This window comes from Rattus rattus, chromosome 13 (assembly GCF_011064425.1).
Source record: "Rattus rattus isolate New Zealand chromosome 13, Rrattus_CSIRO_v1, whole genome shotgun sequence".
In the NCBI taxonomy this organism is placed as follows: Eukaryota; Metazoa; Chordata; class Mammalia; order Rodentia; family Muridae; genus Rattus; species Rattus rattus.
In genome coordinates this window covers 61,694,693-61,713,481 of record NC_046166.1, presented here as the reverse complement: position 1 = coordinate 61,713,481, position 18,789 = coordinate 61,694,693, and the positions used below count along the sequence as shown (strand labels likewise).

The 18,789-nt window shown below is 43.9% G+C and overlaps 1 protein-coding gene across 2 annotated transcripts in view; it reads right to left on the bottom strand.

The window, feature by feature from the left end:
- Positions 1-18,789, bottom strand: part of LOC116914663 (disintegrin and metalloproteinase domain-containing protein 5) — a 75,780-nt gene continuing 56,991 nt past the window's right edge. The window contains exons 19-21 of one of the 2 annotated variants that reach the window (XM_032919065.1): positions 12,497-12,659; positions 10,637-10,690; positions 1-203 (exon numbers count right to left, since the gene is read on the bottom strand). In XM_032919065.1, the coding sequence (XP_032774956.1) occupies positions 191-203; positions 10,637-10,690; positions 12,497-12,659 (230 nt within the window). In that variant the 3' untranslated portion in view covers positions 1-190. The remainder of the gene's footprint in view (positions 204-10,636; positions 10,691-12,496; positions 12,660-18,789) is intronic. The other variant, XM_032919066.1, reaches the window with a different exon arrangement.

Below are 18,789 nucleotides of genomic sequence, written 5' to 3'. Positions count from 1 at the left end.
TACACGCATTTGTTCAGCCACCGCTGATTTATTAGTTCATGGTTTAGAGTCCTCATTTATCTCTGCAGAAGTGGGAGAGAAGCTGTGGGTTGGTTTGGGGGTGGTTTTTTCCCCTTCCTCTTGCTCAAAATGCCAGTTTCCCGTGGTTAATCCAGACTATCTTCTTTTTGGGTGGCAACACTTGAGGTGGTTAGTGAAGGGTGCTGTGGGAGAAGCCAGATCACAAACAGTGAGGTCGTGTTGCTCGGTTCCTTCTGCAACTAAACCTATTTCTAGCCCAAATGATTTTAAAGGCACAGGTCACTGAGGAGAGAAGATCAATAGCAGGTTAATTTTAGAAAACGAAACAATTACCTGGGGCCTCAATAGCAAATGCACCCAGTTGTGCATTACGATTGACTTCTGAAAACACCGCTCGTCCCCTCACAGGAGTTGGGTCAGTAAGACAATACCTTGGACTTTATACTCTCAGACACAAGCGACTTTAATTAAAGTATAGAGGAAAAACTGGTAATTCTGTGTGGTTTTTATTCTTTCACATTAGATTAAATACACACACGCACACACATGTCCATATACATACACGCACACACACATGTCCACATACACGTGTAGACATTCATATCAGAGCAGCTTTAATGTTCATAGTGACTCACGTGCCAGGGTAGCAGCGGTTGTCTTTGAATATGTGTCTTTGGAGTACCTTTTCTAGTCATAGACGGCTTCCATCCAACGCTAATGCTAATGTTTATCTGGGTTTGTTTAATGCTCGTCTTTTGAAAATATGTCTTTTTCTAACTCCATTCCTGGCATTTTCATTGCCTTAACAGTGTGCTTCAGTGGTTAAAACTTCCAGGTTTACTGAACTGAGAAGAGGACCCCCGTTGAAGGAATCAGAGAAAGGACTGGAAGAGCTTGAAGGGGCTCAAGACCTCTTATGAACAACAATGCCAAGCAACCAGAGCTTCCAGGGACTAAGCCACTACCTAAAGACTATACATGGACTGACCCTGGACTCTGACCTCATAGGTAGCAATGAATATCCTAGTAAGATCACCAGTGTAAGGGGAAGCCCTTGGTCCTGCTAAGACTGAACCCCCAGTGAACGTGATTGTTGGGGGGGGAGGGCAGTAATGGGGGAGGATAGGGAGGGAACACCCATAAAGAAGGGGAGGGAAGGGGTTAGGGGATGTTTGCCCGGAAATCAGGAAAGGGAATAACATTCGAAATGTAAATAAGAAATACTCAAGTTAATAAAATAAAATAAGAATTTTGCATCATGGAAAAAAAAAACTTCCAGGTTTGTACCGAAAGGACATGCATGGTAGGTATTCGCTGAAAAGAGGATATTAGCCAAAAATACAGGATATCTAGGATACAACCCACAGACCGTAAGAAGTTTAATAAGAATAGTTCCTCTCTAAAAGAACTGCAGAGACAAAAATGGAGAAGAGACTAAAGGAAAGGGTCCAGTGACCGGACCAACTTGGTATCCATCTCATGGGGTTGGGAGCAGGGGGCACCAGGCCCTGACACTATTACTGATGCTATGGTGTGCTTACCGACAGGAGCCTAGCATAGCTGTTCTCTGAGAGGCCCAAGCAGCAGCTGACTGAGACAGATGCAGATACTTAGAGCCAATCATTGGATTGAGATCAGGGACCCAAGGCTGAATTAAGGGTTTGATAGAAGACAGCAGTCTCAGTTAACCCCAGGGAGCATCCAGAGAATGAGCCACCAACCAGGAAGCATACACGGGCTGGTCGGAGGCCCTGGCACATATACAGCAGAGGTCTGCCTAGTCTGGCCTCAGTGGGAGAAGATGTGCCTAATCCTAGAGAGACCTGAGGCCCCAGGGAAGGGGATGTCTGGGCCGGGAGCACCCTCTGGCAGGCAAGGGGGGGAAAAGGAATGGGATGAGGAACTGTGGGAGGGGGAACCAGGAAGAGGGGAGGACAACAGCTGGAATACAAATAAATAATTCTTTAAAGAAGAACTATAAAAAAAGTTCCTGGTTCGCGCACAAAACCACAGGGTTTCTTTTGTAATTAATATATTTTGCATCTGCCTATTTACTTGTAACAAAGACACCACTCATGGTTTATTCTAGATATTTTCTTCCCTACTTCTCATGTTTATATGCGGCGTGCATCTGGTGGAGATTTTGCAGCCTGTGACTCTCAAGTTATGATCTCTCTGTGTGCATGTGTGAGATAATGCTAACATTTTTCTAGACAATTATCCGTCCAAAAACATGTCAAAGCAGTCACACCTTCTCTAAGGTGCCGATGCTGAGATATCGTTTTTTTGTCTTTATTTTTTTTAGTTTAATTATTTTATTTATTTACATTCTAAATGTTGCCCTCCTTCCGGGTTCCCCCTCCCCTAGTTCTTCACCCCATCCCCCATTCCTTCCGCTTCTGAAAGGGTGCTCCCCCACCAGCATCCCCCTTCCCTGGGGCACTAAGTCTCTACAAGATTAGCAACATTCTCTCCCACTGAGGACAAAGCCATCCTCTGCTACTTATGCGCTGGGGTCACAGGCAGCCCATGTGTGCCCTTTCGTGGTAGCTTAGTCTCTAGGAGCTCTGAGGCTCCTGGTTAGTTGATACTCTTGTTCTTCCTATGAGGTTGCAATCCCCTTCAGATCCTTCAATCCTCCCCTAACTCTTGCACAGGAGTCCCCGACCTCAGTCCAGTGGTTGGCTGTGAGTATCTGCATCTGTCTCAGTCAGCGGCTGATAGAGCCTCTCAGAGGACCGCCATGCCAGGCACTTGTCTGCAAACATATTTTGGCTTCAGCAACAGTGTCGGGTTTGGTGTCTGTGCATGGGATAAATGGGGTGGTCTCTGGGTGGTCTTTCCTTCAGTTTCTGCTCCATGTTTGTCCCTGCATTTCCTTTAGACAGGAACAATTCTGGATCAAAAATTTTGAGGATGGGTGGGGGCCTCATGCCTCAAGTGGGGCCCATGTCTTTCCACTGGTATCTTCAGGTTGCCTCACTGTTGGGCATTTTGGCTAAGATCATCCCCAGTGAGTCTTGGGCACCTCTCACATCCCAGGTCCCTGGGACTTTCTAGAGGTTCTGCCCCACCTATAACCCCACTGCTACATATTTCCATTCATTCTCCTGGTCCTGTGGGCTTCTATCTTGTTCCTCCCATACCTGATCCTGCCCCCTTCCCCTCCCTGTTCTCTCTCTCACTCGGGATCCTCCCTCCCTCTGCCTCCTGTGATTATTTTGTTTCCTATTCTAAGTGGGATTGAAGTATCCACACTTGGTCCTTCCCCTTGTTAATCTTCACATGGTCTGTGAGTTGTATCATGGGTATTCTGTACTTTTTAGCTAATGTGCACCTATCAGTGAATACATACCATGCATGTCCTTTGGGGTCTGGGTTACCTCTTCCAGGATGATATTTTTCAAGTTCCATCCATTTGCCTGCAAAATTCACGATGCCCTTGTCTTCAATAGCGGAGTAGTACTCCATTATGAAAATGAACCACATTTTCTGTACCCATTCTTCAGATGAGGGACATCTGGGTTGTTTCCAGCTTCTGGCTATTACAAATAAGGCTGTTTATGAACACAGTGGAGCACATACATGTCCTTGTGGTATGGTAGCGCATCTTTGGGTCTTCAGGTAGAACTATTTCCAATTATCTGAGGAACTGCCAGATTGATTTCCAGAGTGGTTGTACCAATTTGTAATCCCACCAACAGTGGAAGAATGTTACTCTTTCTCCACATCCTCGCCAGCATGTGCTATCCCTTGAGTTTTTGACCTTAGCCATTGTGATTGGTGTTAAGTTGAAATCTCAAGGTCATTTTGATGTGATTATCTGTAGATGTTGAATATTTCTTTAAATTTAAATATTTAATATTTAATATTTAAATATTTCTTTAAATCAGTCTTGGCCATTCAAGAGTCCTCTGTTGAGAATTCACTATTTAGCTCTGTACCCCATTTTAAAAATTCAGTTATTTGGGTTTTATTAGAGTCTAACTTCTTGAGTTCTTTGTATATTTTAGATATTAACCCTCTATTGAATGTAGAGTTAGTGAAGAATTAGTAGCCTTTCTTTGTATGAATGATAAATGGGTTGAGGTAGAAATTAGGGAAATATAGCAAAAATAAGACAAAATATCTTGGTATAACTCTAACCAAGCAAGTAAAAGATCTATATGACAAGAACTGCAAGTCCCTAAAGAAAGAAATTGAAGACCTCAGAAAATGGAAAGATCTTCCATGCTCATAGATTGGTAGGATTAACATAGTAAAAAATGGCCATCTCACCAAAGTAATCTACAGATTCAGTGCAATCCCCATCAAAATTCAAGCACAATTCTTCATAGACATGGAAAGAGAAATTCTCAACTTCATACAGAAAAAAACCACTGGATAGTAAAAACAATTCTCGACAATAAAAGAACTTCTAGGGGAATCAACATCCCTGACCTCAAGCTGTATTACAGAGCAATAGTGATAAAAACTATATGGTATTGGTACACAGACAGGCAGATCAATCAATGGAATAGAATTGAAGACCCAAAAATAAACCTACACCTATGAATATTTGATCTTTGATAAAGAAGCCAAAACCACCCTGTGGAAAAAGGGAAGCATCTGCAACAAATGGTGCTGGTCCAACTGGTGGGATACATATAGAAGAATGCAAATAGATCCATATTTATCACCTGTACAAAGCTCAAGTCCAAGTAGATCAAGGACCTCAACATAAAACCTAAATACAACATAATACGAATACACTGAATCTAATAGAAGGGAAAGTAGGAAATAGCCTCAAATGCATTGGTACAGGGGAAAGTTTCCTCAACAGAATACCAAAGGCTCAGGCTCTAAGATTAACAATTGACAAACGGGACCTCATGAAACTGCAAAGCTTCTGTAAGGCAAAGGACACTGTCAACAGCACAAAATAGCAAACTACAGATTGGGAAAAGATCTTCCCTAACCCTACATCCGGTAGAGGGCTAATATCTAAGATATCTTCTTTAGTATAAGTCAACTGAACATACAAGTCCATCAGTCCATCATCCCATTTGTTTGGGGGTTTTGTTATTTTTTATTGAAAAATTATACAATATATTCTGATCACAGTTTCCCCTCTCCTATCTCCTCCCTCACCTTCTCAACTATAAATCCATGGCTTCTTTCCCTCTCTCTTTAGGAAACCAGCAGGAAAAGAGAGAGAGAGAGAGAGAGAGAGAGAGAGAGAGAGAGAGAGAGAGAGAGAGGGGCAGAATTAAAAGAAAAGAAAAACCATGTGCACATGTGCGCACGCACGCGCGCGCGCACACACACACACACACACACACACACACACACACACATACACCCCAAAACAAATAAAAACACAAAATTGGAAACTATAGTATATAAACAAAAGAGCCGTAAGATAAAGACAAAACCTTCTCTCTCTCTCTCTCTCTCTCTCTCTCTCTCTCTCTCTCTCTCTCTCTCTCTCTCTCTCTGTAAATGATATAGAGACCCACAGCTGGTCAAGAGTCCGAAAATAAAAGATTGTTGAAGTGTTCGGTTCTAAGTAGGACACTGATATCATGATCCCTGTCCCCAAGGTTCAGGGATGACTGTGGAAGAAGACACAGACATATTTTAATAAGGAGGTACTGAGTATCTGCTACAAAACAATTTATCCAACATGAGGACATGGCGCAGTCACTGCACACATTGGCCCACAGAGGTCATGGCTGCACACACAAGATCTATATAAGATCAAGCAGTCAAAATCTAGCATAGTTGGGATAGGGGCTCAGGAAGTCCCACCCCTGGCTGAGGAGCTACAAGCAATCAATGGTGCCAGACGAAAAAGAGCCACGTTTTCCTCACGGATGCAACTCCTGAGAGGTTACTGATGTTCTAGTCAATAGCCCCGCACACATTCTACATAGAACTAGAATCTTTGGACTTCAAAAAAAAAAAAAAAAAAAGCATTTAAAATAAGGAGAAAAATTGTGGGTAGGTTGGGAACAAATTGGGGGAGTTGTAAATCTTATAAAACATATGATATGCATGCATGAAATTCTCAAACAATATGAAAAGGGAGAAAAGGTAGCATCTTCAATAAATAGTGCTAGCCAGGTTGGAGGCTGTGTCAGGCAGAATCAAATCAACTCCTTTTCTCTCTCCTTATGCAAGTAGAAAAACAAATTCAAGGGGTTGGGGATTTAGCTCAGTGGTAGAGCGCTTGTCTAGCAAGCGCAAGGCCCTGGGTTCGGTCCCCAGCTCCGAAAAAAAGAAAAAGAAAAAGAAAACAAATTCAAGACGGAGTCATTGGTGGAACAACCTCAACAGAACTATGTGTGCTCAGGAGAGAAAGCCAACAACGCACGAGGGTAACTTGAAGAAATAACAAGTTTCTGTACGGCAGAAGAAATAGTCAATCTAGTCAAGACAGAATGGCAGAAAATCTTGGCCAACTGAACACTGGAGAAAGGAAACTTCTTTCATAATTCACTTTGTTTCTTAAAGCAATGAAAGTAAATCCATTTTTCTGTTCCAAGACTCTCTGACCGGCATTGTAGCACACAACTATAATCCTGCCACTCACAGTATTTGGGGATGGAGTGATCATGAGTTCATGACCACGTTGGGCTACAGGATGGTCATTTGACTATAATAAGAGCCCCTGACAGGTAACCCACATCTTAAGTTTAAATACAATGTACGGTAGTGTTTATTGTGAGGCTATGTTGCTATGTGACTCTGGGATTTGTTAATCTTGAATGTCTGGAGCTTGGTTTCCATTGATTAGTAGTGCTCCCATTCGACATTCTAAGTCTGACTTCATTTCACTGATAAGAGCCTTCCTAACAGATGTGCCCCCTCTCATGACAGCCACGTCTCTGAGGATTATGGTCTGGAGCATCTTTTCACACACCTGCTGGCCATCCGCACGCACCCTTTGGTTGAAGATGTGTTGGAGGCTTCGGATTTTACTTGAGCCGTTAGGGGGCGAGTTATCGAGTTGGAAGCATTCCCTGCTTTTGTTTGTTCTGGATGGCTGGTTGAGGCTTTAGTGAAATGTCTATTTAAGAAATTAACTCACTTTGTCATCAAGCAACTGTCTTCATTAGCAGAAACATTGTTTCAGGGTTGTGCTATGGAGTTTTCATGCATTTTTTTTTAATTAATAACTTATTCTGGTAGTTGGTCTTCAAAGATGGCTTTCATTGTCTTTCCAAGACATACACACACGCACACACACACACACACATACACACACAAGCACACACACGCATGCACACACACACATACACACACACACATACACACACACAAACACACACACAAACACACACACATACACACACAAACACACACACATACACACGCACACACACATAGACACACAAACACACACACGCACGCACATGCACACAGAGAGGGGGGATTTAACTTAGGGTTGTACCACCTACCTACTTTGATTTGCTGCCTGCACTTTTAATTTTAATAAGAGGAACCCTCGCACAGGAATGCAAGAGCCATGGAAGAAGTAAAGAAGACAGGCAAACATGAGGACATGATATGACCCCAAGAGGATGCGCTCAGTGATCCTGCTCCCCATTGCAACTGGACCCCTGGACCTCAGTTCCTACTTTACATGATCTTTCTGTCACGGTGTTATGCATTCACCAGGGAGTGATACATCCATCAATTAGGTCAGGGTTCTTAAGATCCAAACACTCTACAAAAGCTCATATTCTGGAAAGCAAACCTTTAATACACAGAGAGACAGGGGGCATTCTGTGTTCATACTTTATCTAATGTCCGAGGACAGTTTTGAGAGAGAAGTTTGGAACAATAAGAGTTTGCGATAACAAGGGAGGAGTTCAAATAAAGCCCAAGATTAGGCCTCTCAGAAAAAGAAAAAATAAACACACAGAGAACAGGAGAGAAAGAACTGATAGATAGCACAGCAGAATGGATCGGACCCAACAATAAGAACAGCAAAGCAAAGACTTGGTTCTTTGAAAAGGTGACTGAATAAACGCCTGTCTGGGTTAAGGATAAAGGACAGAAGAACACAAGCAAGATCCCAAGTTTAGTTGCTATTCACAAAGGCAAATCACGGAACCATCCCTAGGTGCCCCCTTGATGGTAAGTGGATAAAGAATCTTGTGGTATAAACTGGACACTTGTGAGAAGAGGTGGGAGAATCGAGGTTCAAGGTTGGACCCTGCTGGCTAACTGACTACTTTGAGGCTAGCCCGGAATACATGAAAACTTGACTTTTAAGAAAGGAAAGAAATTCAAGAAAGGAAGGACTGATTTCTAACCACAAAGAGTAAAATAAAGAAGACACATTGGACAAGGCCAACATCACTTTGGTGCCTGTTAATGTTTCTCTGCTGGTCGAAATGGTAAAATACCATAACGAAAGCCACTTGGGGAAGAAACCTTTGTTTAGCACACAGTTTCGAGGTTATGGTCCATCACCAGGGGGAAGTCAAGGCAGCAGTCGCTGGTCACTTCCACAGCCAGGAACAGAGGGTGTGAATGCCTGCTCCCTGTTCTCAGCTCTCTTTCTCTATGCGGAGACAGCTCGGGATCACCTGACAGGACGAGGCGCCCCAACAGTAAGCGAATCATAATCAGGATAATCCTCCCCAGGCACGCCCGCCCGAGGGCCACCCTGATCCCACTGTGACTCCTTCTCCAGATGACTCTAGATTGTGTCAAGTTAACAATCGAGGCAATCATCATGATGCCTAGGTTAGACAAAAGAGCCACAAAAGGTAAAGTACATAAGGCAGTGTCTCTAATGACATTGATGTGAAATTCCAGTAGAGCCAAAGGTGACTGCTTGTACCTGTAATCACAGCAACGAGAGCGATGGTGATCCTACTGCCCCAACCTGCCAAGCACTGGAATTACACGTGTGTGCCGCCATTGCTGACAAAGAGAGCTTGAACTGTAGCTCTCAGACTTTGGGTAGACGTAAGATAACTGACTGCTGCGCCTCACGATTGCGTCATGAGGCTGGATACAGACATGTTTGGGGAGGAGTTAAGGATTTTAATTTGCTGACTTTTAAGTTCTTCTAATGCCCAGAAAATAAAAATAATGCCATCTTATATTAACAATTCATATCACTTCTCTCCTGATTTGAGTCATATGTTAATTTGTATACATTTTATGATCTTTTCAGAGTCATCTTTTATCTTTGCTGACTCCAGTTATTTTTCTTGTATTGATTTGTTTCTACTCTTCTTTCCATTCAGGGTCTTTGAATACAGTTAGATGGTCTTTTTCTATGTTGTTAGGGTTTTAACAGATACACATGTTTATTATGCGTATCTATTATATTTAGCAATTTCCTCTAAGTTAAACGTTCTTCCTAGAGGCAAGTTTTTTTTTTTTAATGACAACAGGAAGTTGTAAAAATTAAGATTTAAGATTCAGGAAGCAAAGTCATTTTCAAGTCTCAGGAAGTCCCTAAATCTTACCTAACACAAAGACCCCTCCCTCCCTAAGGTTATCTAAACAGTAAAGAATGCTGAAGAGAATGAATACCTAACTTGAGGTACTGCCTGTCCATCATGAGTACAGAGAGAGCGAGGGTTCCAGCTTTTCTTAATCATCGCCACTGTTGGACTAAGCTTTTGGTGAGACGGCTAACTAGTTCTCAGTAAGTCATGGTTTTTCCTGTGACTAAACTATTCTCCTGCAAGCACCCCAGTAACCTCACCATTTCACCAATCTGGGCTTCAGTAGCATCATTGCTTAGTCTGTCGTTCCTTCTGTAGTCTGCCATTCCTTTTATAGATGGGGTAAACCCACATGTGTTCGAGTCTCTCCCCCACAAAAAAAAAAAAAATGTTCCACACAACGTATATCTCCTTATAATTCAAATAGAGACATCCCTAGTTCTTCTGGTTTTTGTAAAATAGACTTTTAACAACAGTATGACAATAACTGCCAGTACGAAATAATTCTCCTCCTAAATGTTTCTCAGCTCAGTAATGGATCTCAAGTTTTACTGAAAATACCGTCATACTGTGTAACACACGCTACATGGTTGAGAGCTCAAAAGAATCGTAGACTTTTGCACGGAATTGTCTCCTGTCTCATATTCTACCCCTTGTTCTGTAAGGGGAATTTTTATGACTGACAGCAAGGGACTGCCTAATTCACACAAGTGATCTATTTTTCCATATCTGGTCTATAACTCTACTTTTCTAGATGGATTAAAGAACAAAGCTGCTGTAGACAGCTCTAAGGTCGCTCTCGGTAACACTCATTTCTTTGAGATAATCTCACGACTATACGTGTGTAGGGCATCCTTATCATGCAGCTTTTTACATGACAGTATATGTGCCATCCAAACATACATTCTCCTCCTCTCTGCTAATCAAGTCTTCTCCACACCCACAGCTGGTAGTCTCATGTACACTAGCATAGACGTTCAACCACCCTTCTTCTGGGCAGCTCACTAGAACAGACCAGGCTATTATGCAACTATGTTGCTTACTGTCATGAGATTATCGATGATGACACCCATAGAGGCTATCAGAAAGAAACGTTGCGATGTTCGGCAAGCCTAAAGCCTAATCAGTGCAATGGATCAATTGTGTCGCTCCATACTTACCTTCCTTCGTTGGTGGTCATCTTGGTGTTACTCACACTCTCTTCTGTTATATAGCTGCAAGGTTGAGAAAGTTCTTTTTAAACAGGAGAAAAAAGACTGAATCTCAAACATTAAATCCAAAGACCATTTGCCCAAGGAAGCAGCATGGTTTGTATACATGAAATGTCATTTTCCAACATGAATGGGTGCCACTTGTGCTTTGGAACAGACATTTCCCTGACACCTGCACTAGCTCAAGTATTTATGCTACCAACCCATACCTACATAGGTAGCCCCATCCACGATATCCCAGTCATTAAGTTGAATTAAGGCAAAGGCATTAGCAACGTTCAAAATATCATGTTAATCAAAACATACTACCCCATTAACACATCCAGTTCTGATGTTGTTTTTGTGAATCTGCCAAAGTCAGTTTAAATTTCAGATAATCTCTAACACCCATATAAAAAATATAAAACAATTCTGAGAATTTTTGTCATATGGGCATATCTAAGCAATACTTTGGATTTAAAATTGTGTGTTAAGTCGCTTTCATTTGGATGCAAATAATGTTTCTGTGGGTTGATGTGTGTTTCAACCAACTCACAGGTGATATTGCACGACAAATGACAAGCGTGTTTGTGAAATAGTGTGTGTGCGTGCGTGTGTGTATGTGTGTGTGTGTGTGTATACACTTGCCCATGTATGTGTACATGTGTGTGGCAATGTCTTATTTAATCTTAATCACTCCACAACTTTTTCAGGGTATGCGGGGACACAGTGTCTCTCTGAACCTGGGGCTCATTATTTCGGCTTGATGGCCTGGACAACTCCCCAGAGATGCCCCTATATCTGCCTCCCAGCAGAGTGTTGGGGTTATAATCTCATGCCGCCCTACTAAGGTTTTTCTACAGGGGGGCTGAGCATCCAGACTCAGGTTTGCACGGTAGCATGGTAAACACTTTTCTCGCTGATCCCGCTCCCCAGCCCAGTGATGGGCATTTCTGTTTCTAAGTGCTATTTAATCATTATTTTTTCTCTGTCTAGGAAATAAATATATAGTTCTAGGGTAAAAAAAAATCTGTTATTTTCTCTTTTATTTTTAAATATGCTTTCCCCTTATCATGGACAAACACTTCGGTTGAATCTTCCTATAAATTCTGAAAAGGTAAAACCAGGGGAAAATGTTATGGCAACATACTATGAAATACACACTGGAGCTTGACACAGTATTAACTATCTCTGTAACCGGTTCCAGATATTAGGGTGGCTTTACTTATTAAATACATGTTTTTAGAGATTTAGGATAAACTGGAAAGCCTTTTTTTATTTCATGCTTATAGAGTTACCGAAAATCACTACAAGTATACAGAGGTTGTATCAGTCGATCAAGGACTCATAGTTCTGCGTGCCAAAGTTATAACACAAGACCAAGTTTTCTGAAGCTAAGTGACATCGTGCTGTCTCTTGTCTGTCAGTCTGATGCTACCAAGAATTCACCCAATTACTGTGTGGAGAAGTCACGTAAGTGTCTAGGATAATAAATTTAGACTGTGGCTTTTCATTTTGATATTAGAGTTCACCGTGATGTGAGCCTAACAATGGGACAGCATGGCCAACCGACAGGACCAGTGAACTGAGAGGCTAAACTTGCCTGCGAGATGCCTGCAAGCAGCACTGCCTTTCTCGGGGATGCTGGTGATAAAGCGAGTGGTTTCAGGGATGAGGACACACGTGGAAATCAACCCATTTTTGCAAAGTATGCCTGTGCCTCTCTCCGCATCACCTTGCCTACAATCTTATTTTTAATGAAGACCAATCATTTTGTCTTGGCCCACTGGATCCGATGATGGTGAATGTGTGCGCATATCTAATAGATACCTGGTGCCTTCACTTCTTTCTCTGCCGCATAGCCGACTCAGTTTGCTTTGCTTTATAAATACAGCCGAGATAATCATAATCAAGGGCAGTGTTATATACAGAATAAGCTGGAGTTGCTGCTTTGGGTGAATACCACGATTCTGCTGCTTAGCGCTTTTCCCTTCTAGAAGGAGAAAAACACCAATTTTAAGTTGTGTCTTGAGATTCTAGTAACCAAATGGAAAAGTAGAAAATATATCATTACCAGAATTATTCCCCAACATTAGACATATATACACCATCCATATATACCACAGTATAATTAAAAAAAAAACTTAAAGTTAGATCAATATATTTTATTGAAGTTTTAGTATGTTTTTTTCTAAATAATTTTTCCCTTTTCCCTTTCTGCCCTTCACGCCCTCCAATGTCCTCCTTGCTTTCTTTCAAATTCATGCCCTCCTTTTTAAGAGGGATTTATTTATTTTGTGTATATGAGCACACTGTAACTCATCTTCAGACTGTAGTTCTCTTCAGACACCAGAAGAGGGCACTGGGTCCCATTACAGATGGTTGTGAGCCACCATGTGGGTGCTGGGAATTGAACTCAGGACCTCTGGAAGAGCAGTCAGTGCTCTTAACCACTGAGCCATCTCTTCACCCCCATACCCTCTTTTTTATTACTATTGTGTGTATAATATTCATGTATATAAATGTATTAATTAATATACAACCTAGTAATTTCTTAGATGGTAAGACAATCACAATGGTTTATTTAATTCTTTTCCAGTTTATCAACGTACCCTGCAGATCTAACATACTATGCAGTCTACATATTACTGTGAAACCATTTCAAGTATGTCAAGGGTAGAAAATCAATCGTTCTATCTTTACGCATAACTGTCCCTCATGCTTATTCAAAGAAGCCCAACAAGTGCAGGTTTGGTACTTAGAATCGGGTGTCATCCCAACTGATACTTGAGAGTACGAACGCGACACTGGAGTGGTGGAGAGAGGCATAAATACATCAACTGTCGTGAAGACGAAATTACATTTTAAAATTATTTCAATGAGGGTTGAAGGGGGGAAAGGCGAAATTGTGAGGAGGTCTGCATCTTCTTAGAAACTGCATAAAGAATCAAGGATAGGAAATTGGTGACTCGCCAACATTAAAGTCAAGTCTAGTGGTGCCTCAGACAGAAACAAGGAGCACGCTAGCCTCCGGCGAAACACTATTGCTGGTACGGGGTGGCAAACTCTTAGCTACCCTGTGCTTTGGTGGTTTGTAAAGGAAGGAATTTTCCAAGCCCTTCAAAGGAGTATTTACCAGAGGAGATTCTAAATGAAAATGTTGAAGTTGTAGTATATACCTTCCAGATTGCCGATGGCATAATCCAAGAGTCAAAAGGCAGATGAAAGAAGTAAGTTCATAGAAAAAATGCTCAACCTGCTCACATGTGGAAAAAGAAGTGTGGAGCTCTCTGCTCCCAAAACCCGTGGGAGAGAGACCTCACCGCCTGGTCAGGTGGGCACTCCTGAGGCTGCAGAGCGGAAGAGACCACCAACACTGCCCACCCCTGCCCACATCCCTGGCCCAAGAGGAAACTGTATAAGGCCTCTGGGCTCCCGTGGGAGAGGGCCCAGGAGAGGCAGGAGCCCTGCCTGAGACACCGACGGAACCTGAAGGAAACAGACCGGATAAACAGTTCTCTGCACCCAAATCCCGTGGGAGGGAGAGCTAAACCTTCAGAGAGGCAGACACGCCTGCGAAACCAGAAGAGACTGCTCTCTGCACACATTACTGATTCCAGAGGAAAACACCGGAGGCCATCTGGAACCCTGGTGCACGGAGGCTCCCGGAAGAGGCGGCGCAGATCTTCCCGGTTGCTGCCACTGCAGAGAGCCCGTGGGCAGCACCCCGCGAGCGAATTCGAGCCTCGGGACCACAGGTAAGACCAACTTTCCTGCTGCGAGTGACCTGCCGGGTGATCTCGGGACACATGGAGGCAGAATTCCTCTAGGACCGGGCACATCCTGTGTTTACTGGAAGTCCCACACCCGCGGATCCCGGCCCGCAGCAGCTCTCTGCTCCCAAAACCCGTGGGAGAGAGACCTCACCGCCTGGTCAGGTGGGCACTCCTGAGGCTGCAGAGCGGAAGAGACCACCAACACTGCCCACCCCTGCCCACATCCCTGGCCCAAGAGGAAACTGTATAAGGCCTCTGGGCTCCCGTGGGAGAGGGCCCAGGAGAGGCAGGAGCCCTGCCTGAGACACCGCCGAAACCTGAAGGAAACAGACCGGATAAACAGTTCTCTGCACCCAAATCCCGTGGGAGGGAGAGCTAAACCTTCAGAGAGGCAGACACGCCTGCGAAACCGGAAGAGACTGCTCTCTGCACACATTACTGATTCCAGAGGAAAACACCGGAGGCCATCTGGAACCCTGGTGCACGGAGGCTCCCGGAAGAGGCGGCACAGATCTTCCCGGTTGCTGCCACTGCAGAGAGCCCGTGGGCAGCACCCCGCGAGCGAATTTGAGCCTCGGGACCACAGGTAAGACCAACTTTCCTGCTGCAAGAAAGCGGCCTGGTGATCTCGGGACACACGGAGGCAGAATTCCTCTAGGACCGGGCACATCCTGTGTTTACCGGAAGTCCCACACCCGCAGATCCCGGCCCGCAGCAGCTCTCTGCTCCCAAAACCCGTGGGAGAGAGACCTCACCGCCTGGTCAGGTGGGCACTCCTGAGGCTGCAGAGCGGAAGAGACCACCAACACTGCCCACCCCTGCCCACATCCCTGGCCCAAGAGGAAACTGTATAAGGCCTCTGGGCTCCCGTGGGAGAGGGCCCAGGAGAGGCAGGAGCCCTGCCTGAGACACCCCTGAAACCTGAAGGAAACAGACCGGATAAACAGTTCTCTGCACCCAAATCCCGTGGGAGGGAGAGCTAAACCTTCAGAGAGGCAGACACGCCTCTTGAAACGGAAGAGACTGCTCTCTGCACACATTACTGATTCCAGAGGAAAACACGGAGGCCATCTGGAACCCTGGTGCACGGAGGCTCCCGGAAGAGGCGGCGCAGATCTTCCCGGTTGCTGCCACTGCAGAGAGCCCGTGGGCAGCACCCCGCGAGCGAATTTGAGCCTCGGGACCACAGGTAAGACCAACTTTCCTGCTGCAAGAAAGCGGCCTGGTGATCTCGGGACACACGGAGGCAGAATTCCTCTAGGACCGGGCACATCCTGTGTTTACCGGAAGTCCCACACCCGCAGATCCCGGCCTGCAGCAGCTCTCTGCTCCCAAAACCCGTGGGAGAGAGACCTCACCGCCTGGTCAGGTGGGCACTCCTGAGGCTGCAGAGCGGAAGAGACCACCAACACTGCCCATCCCTGCCCACATCCCTGGCCCAAGAGGAAACTGTATAAGGCCTCTGGGCTCCCGTGGGAGAGGGCCCAGGAGAGGCAGGAGCCCTGCCTGAGACACCGCCGGAACCTGAAGGAAACAGACCGGATAAACAGTTCTCTGCACCCAAATCCCGTGGGAGGGAGAGCTAAACCTTCAGAGAGGCAGACACGCCTGCGAAACCAGAAGAGACTGCTCTCTGCACACATTACTGATTCCAGAGGAAAACAACGGAGGCCATCTGGAACCCCGGTGCACGGAGGCTCCCGGAAGAGGCGGCGCAGATCTTCCCGGTTGCTGCCACCGCAGAGAGCCCGTGGGCAGCACCCCGAGAGCGAACTTGAGCCTCGGGACCACAGGTAAGACCAACTTTTCTGCTGCAAGTGACCTGCCTGGTGAACTCAAGACACAGGCCCACAGGAACAGCTGAAGACCTGTAGAGGGGCAAAACTACACACACGAAAAGCAGAACACTCTGTCCCCATAACTGGCTGAAAGAAAACAGGAAAACAGGTCTACAGCACTCCTGACACACAGGCTTATAGGACAGTCTAGCCACTGTCAGAAATAGCAGAACAAAGTAACACTAGAGATAATCTGATGGCGAGAGGCAAGCGAGGAACACAAGCAACAGAAACCAAGACTACATGGCATCATCGGAGCCCAATTCTCCCACCAAAACAAGCATGGAATATCCAAACACACCAGAAAAGCAAGATCTAGATTCAAAATCATATTTGATCATGATGCTGGAGGACTTCAAGAAAGACATGAAGAACTCCCTTAGAGAACAAGTAGAAGCCTACAGAGAGGAATCGCAAAAAAATCCTGAAAGAATTCCAGGAAAACACAATCAAACAGTTGAAGGAATTAAAAATGGAAATAGAAGCAATCAAGAAAGAACACATGGAAATAACCCTGGATATAGAAAACCAAAAGAAGAGACAAGGAGCTGTAGATACAAGCGTCACCAACAGAATACAAGAGATGGAAGAGAGAATCTCAGGAGCAGAAGATTCCATAGAAATCATTGACTCAACTGTCAAAGATAATGTAAAGCGGAAAAAGCTACTGGTCCAAAACATACAGGAAATCCAGGACTCAATGAGAAGATCAAACCTAAGGATAATAGGTATAGAAGAGAGTGAAGACTCCCAGCTCAAAGGACCAGTAAATATCTTCAACAAAATCATAGAAGAAAACTTCCCTAACCTAAAAAAGAGATACCCATAGGCATACAAGAAGCCTACAGAACTCCAAATAGATTGGACCAGAAAAGAAACACCTCCGTCACATAATAGTCAAAACACTAAACGCACAAAATAAAGAAAGAATATTAAAAGCAGTAAGGGAAAAAGGTCAAGTAACATATAAAGGCAGACCTATCAGAATCACACCAGACTTCTCGCCAGAAACTATGAAGGCCAGAAGATCCTGGACTGATGTCATACAGACCCTAAGAGAACACAAATGCCAGGCCAGGCTACTGTATCCTGCAAAACTCTCAATTAACATAGATGGAGAAACCAAGATATTCCATGACAAAACCAAATTTACACAATATCTTTCTACAAATCCAGCACTACAAAGGATAATAAATGGTAAAGCCCAACATAAGGAGGCAAGCTATACCCTAGAAGAGGCAAGAAACTAATCGTCTTGGCAACAAAACAAAGAGAAGAAAAGCACACAAACACAACCTCACATCCAAATATGAATATAACAGGAAGCAATAATCACTATTCTTAATATCTCTCAACATCAATGGCCTCAACTCCCAATAAAAAAGACATAGATTAGCAAACTGGATGCATACGAGGACCCTGCATTCTGCTGCCTACAGGAAACACACCTCAGAGACAAAGACAGACACTACCTCAGAGTGAAAGGCTGGGAAACAACTTTCCAAGCAAATGGTCAGAAGAAGCAAGCTGGAGTAGCCATTCTAATATCAAATAAAATCAATTTTCAACTAAAAGTCATCAAAAAAGATAAGGAAGGACACTTTATATTCATCAAAGGAAAAATCCACCAAGATGAACTCTCAATCCTAAATATCTATGCCCCAAATACAAGGGCACCTACATACGTAAAAAGAAACCTTACTAAAGCTCAAAACACACATTGCACCTCACACAATAATAGTAGGAGATTTCAACACCCCACTCTCATCAATGGACAGATCATGGAAACAGAAATTAAACAGAGACGTAGACAGACTAAGAGAAGTCATGAGCCAAATGGACTTAACGGATATTTATAGAACGTTCTACCCTAAAGCAAAAAAAGGATATACCTTCTTCTCAGCTCCTCATGGTACTTTCTCCAAAATTGACCATATAATTGGTCAAAACACGGGCCTCAACAGGTACAGAAAGATAGAAATAATCCCATGCGTGCTATCGGACCACCACGGCCTAAAGCTGGTCTTCAATAACAATAAGGGAAGAATGCCCACATATACGTGGAAATTGAACAATGCTCTACTCAATGATAACCTGGTCAAGGAAGAAATAAAAGAAAGAAATTAAAAACTTTTTAGAATTTAATGAAAATGAAGGTACAACATACCCAAACTTATGGGACACAATGAAAGCTGTGCTAAGAGGAAAACTCATAGCGCTGAGTGCCTGCAGAAAGAAACAGGAAAGAGCATATGTCAGCAGCTTGACAGCACAACTAAAAGCTCTAGAACAAAAAGAAGCAAATACACCCAGGAGGAGTAGAAGGCAGGAAATAATCAAACTCAGAGCTGAAATCAACCAAGTAGAAACAAAAAGGACCATAGAAAGAATCAACAGAACCAAAAGTTGGTTCTTTGAGAAAATCAACAAGATAGATAAACCCCTAGCCAGACTAACGAGAGGACACAGAGAGTGTGTCCAAATTAACAAAATCAGAAATGAAAAGGGA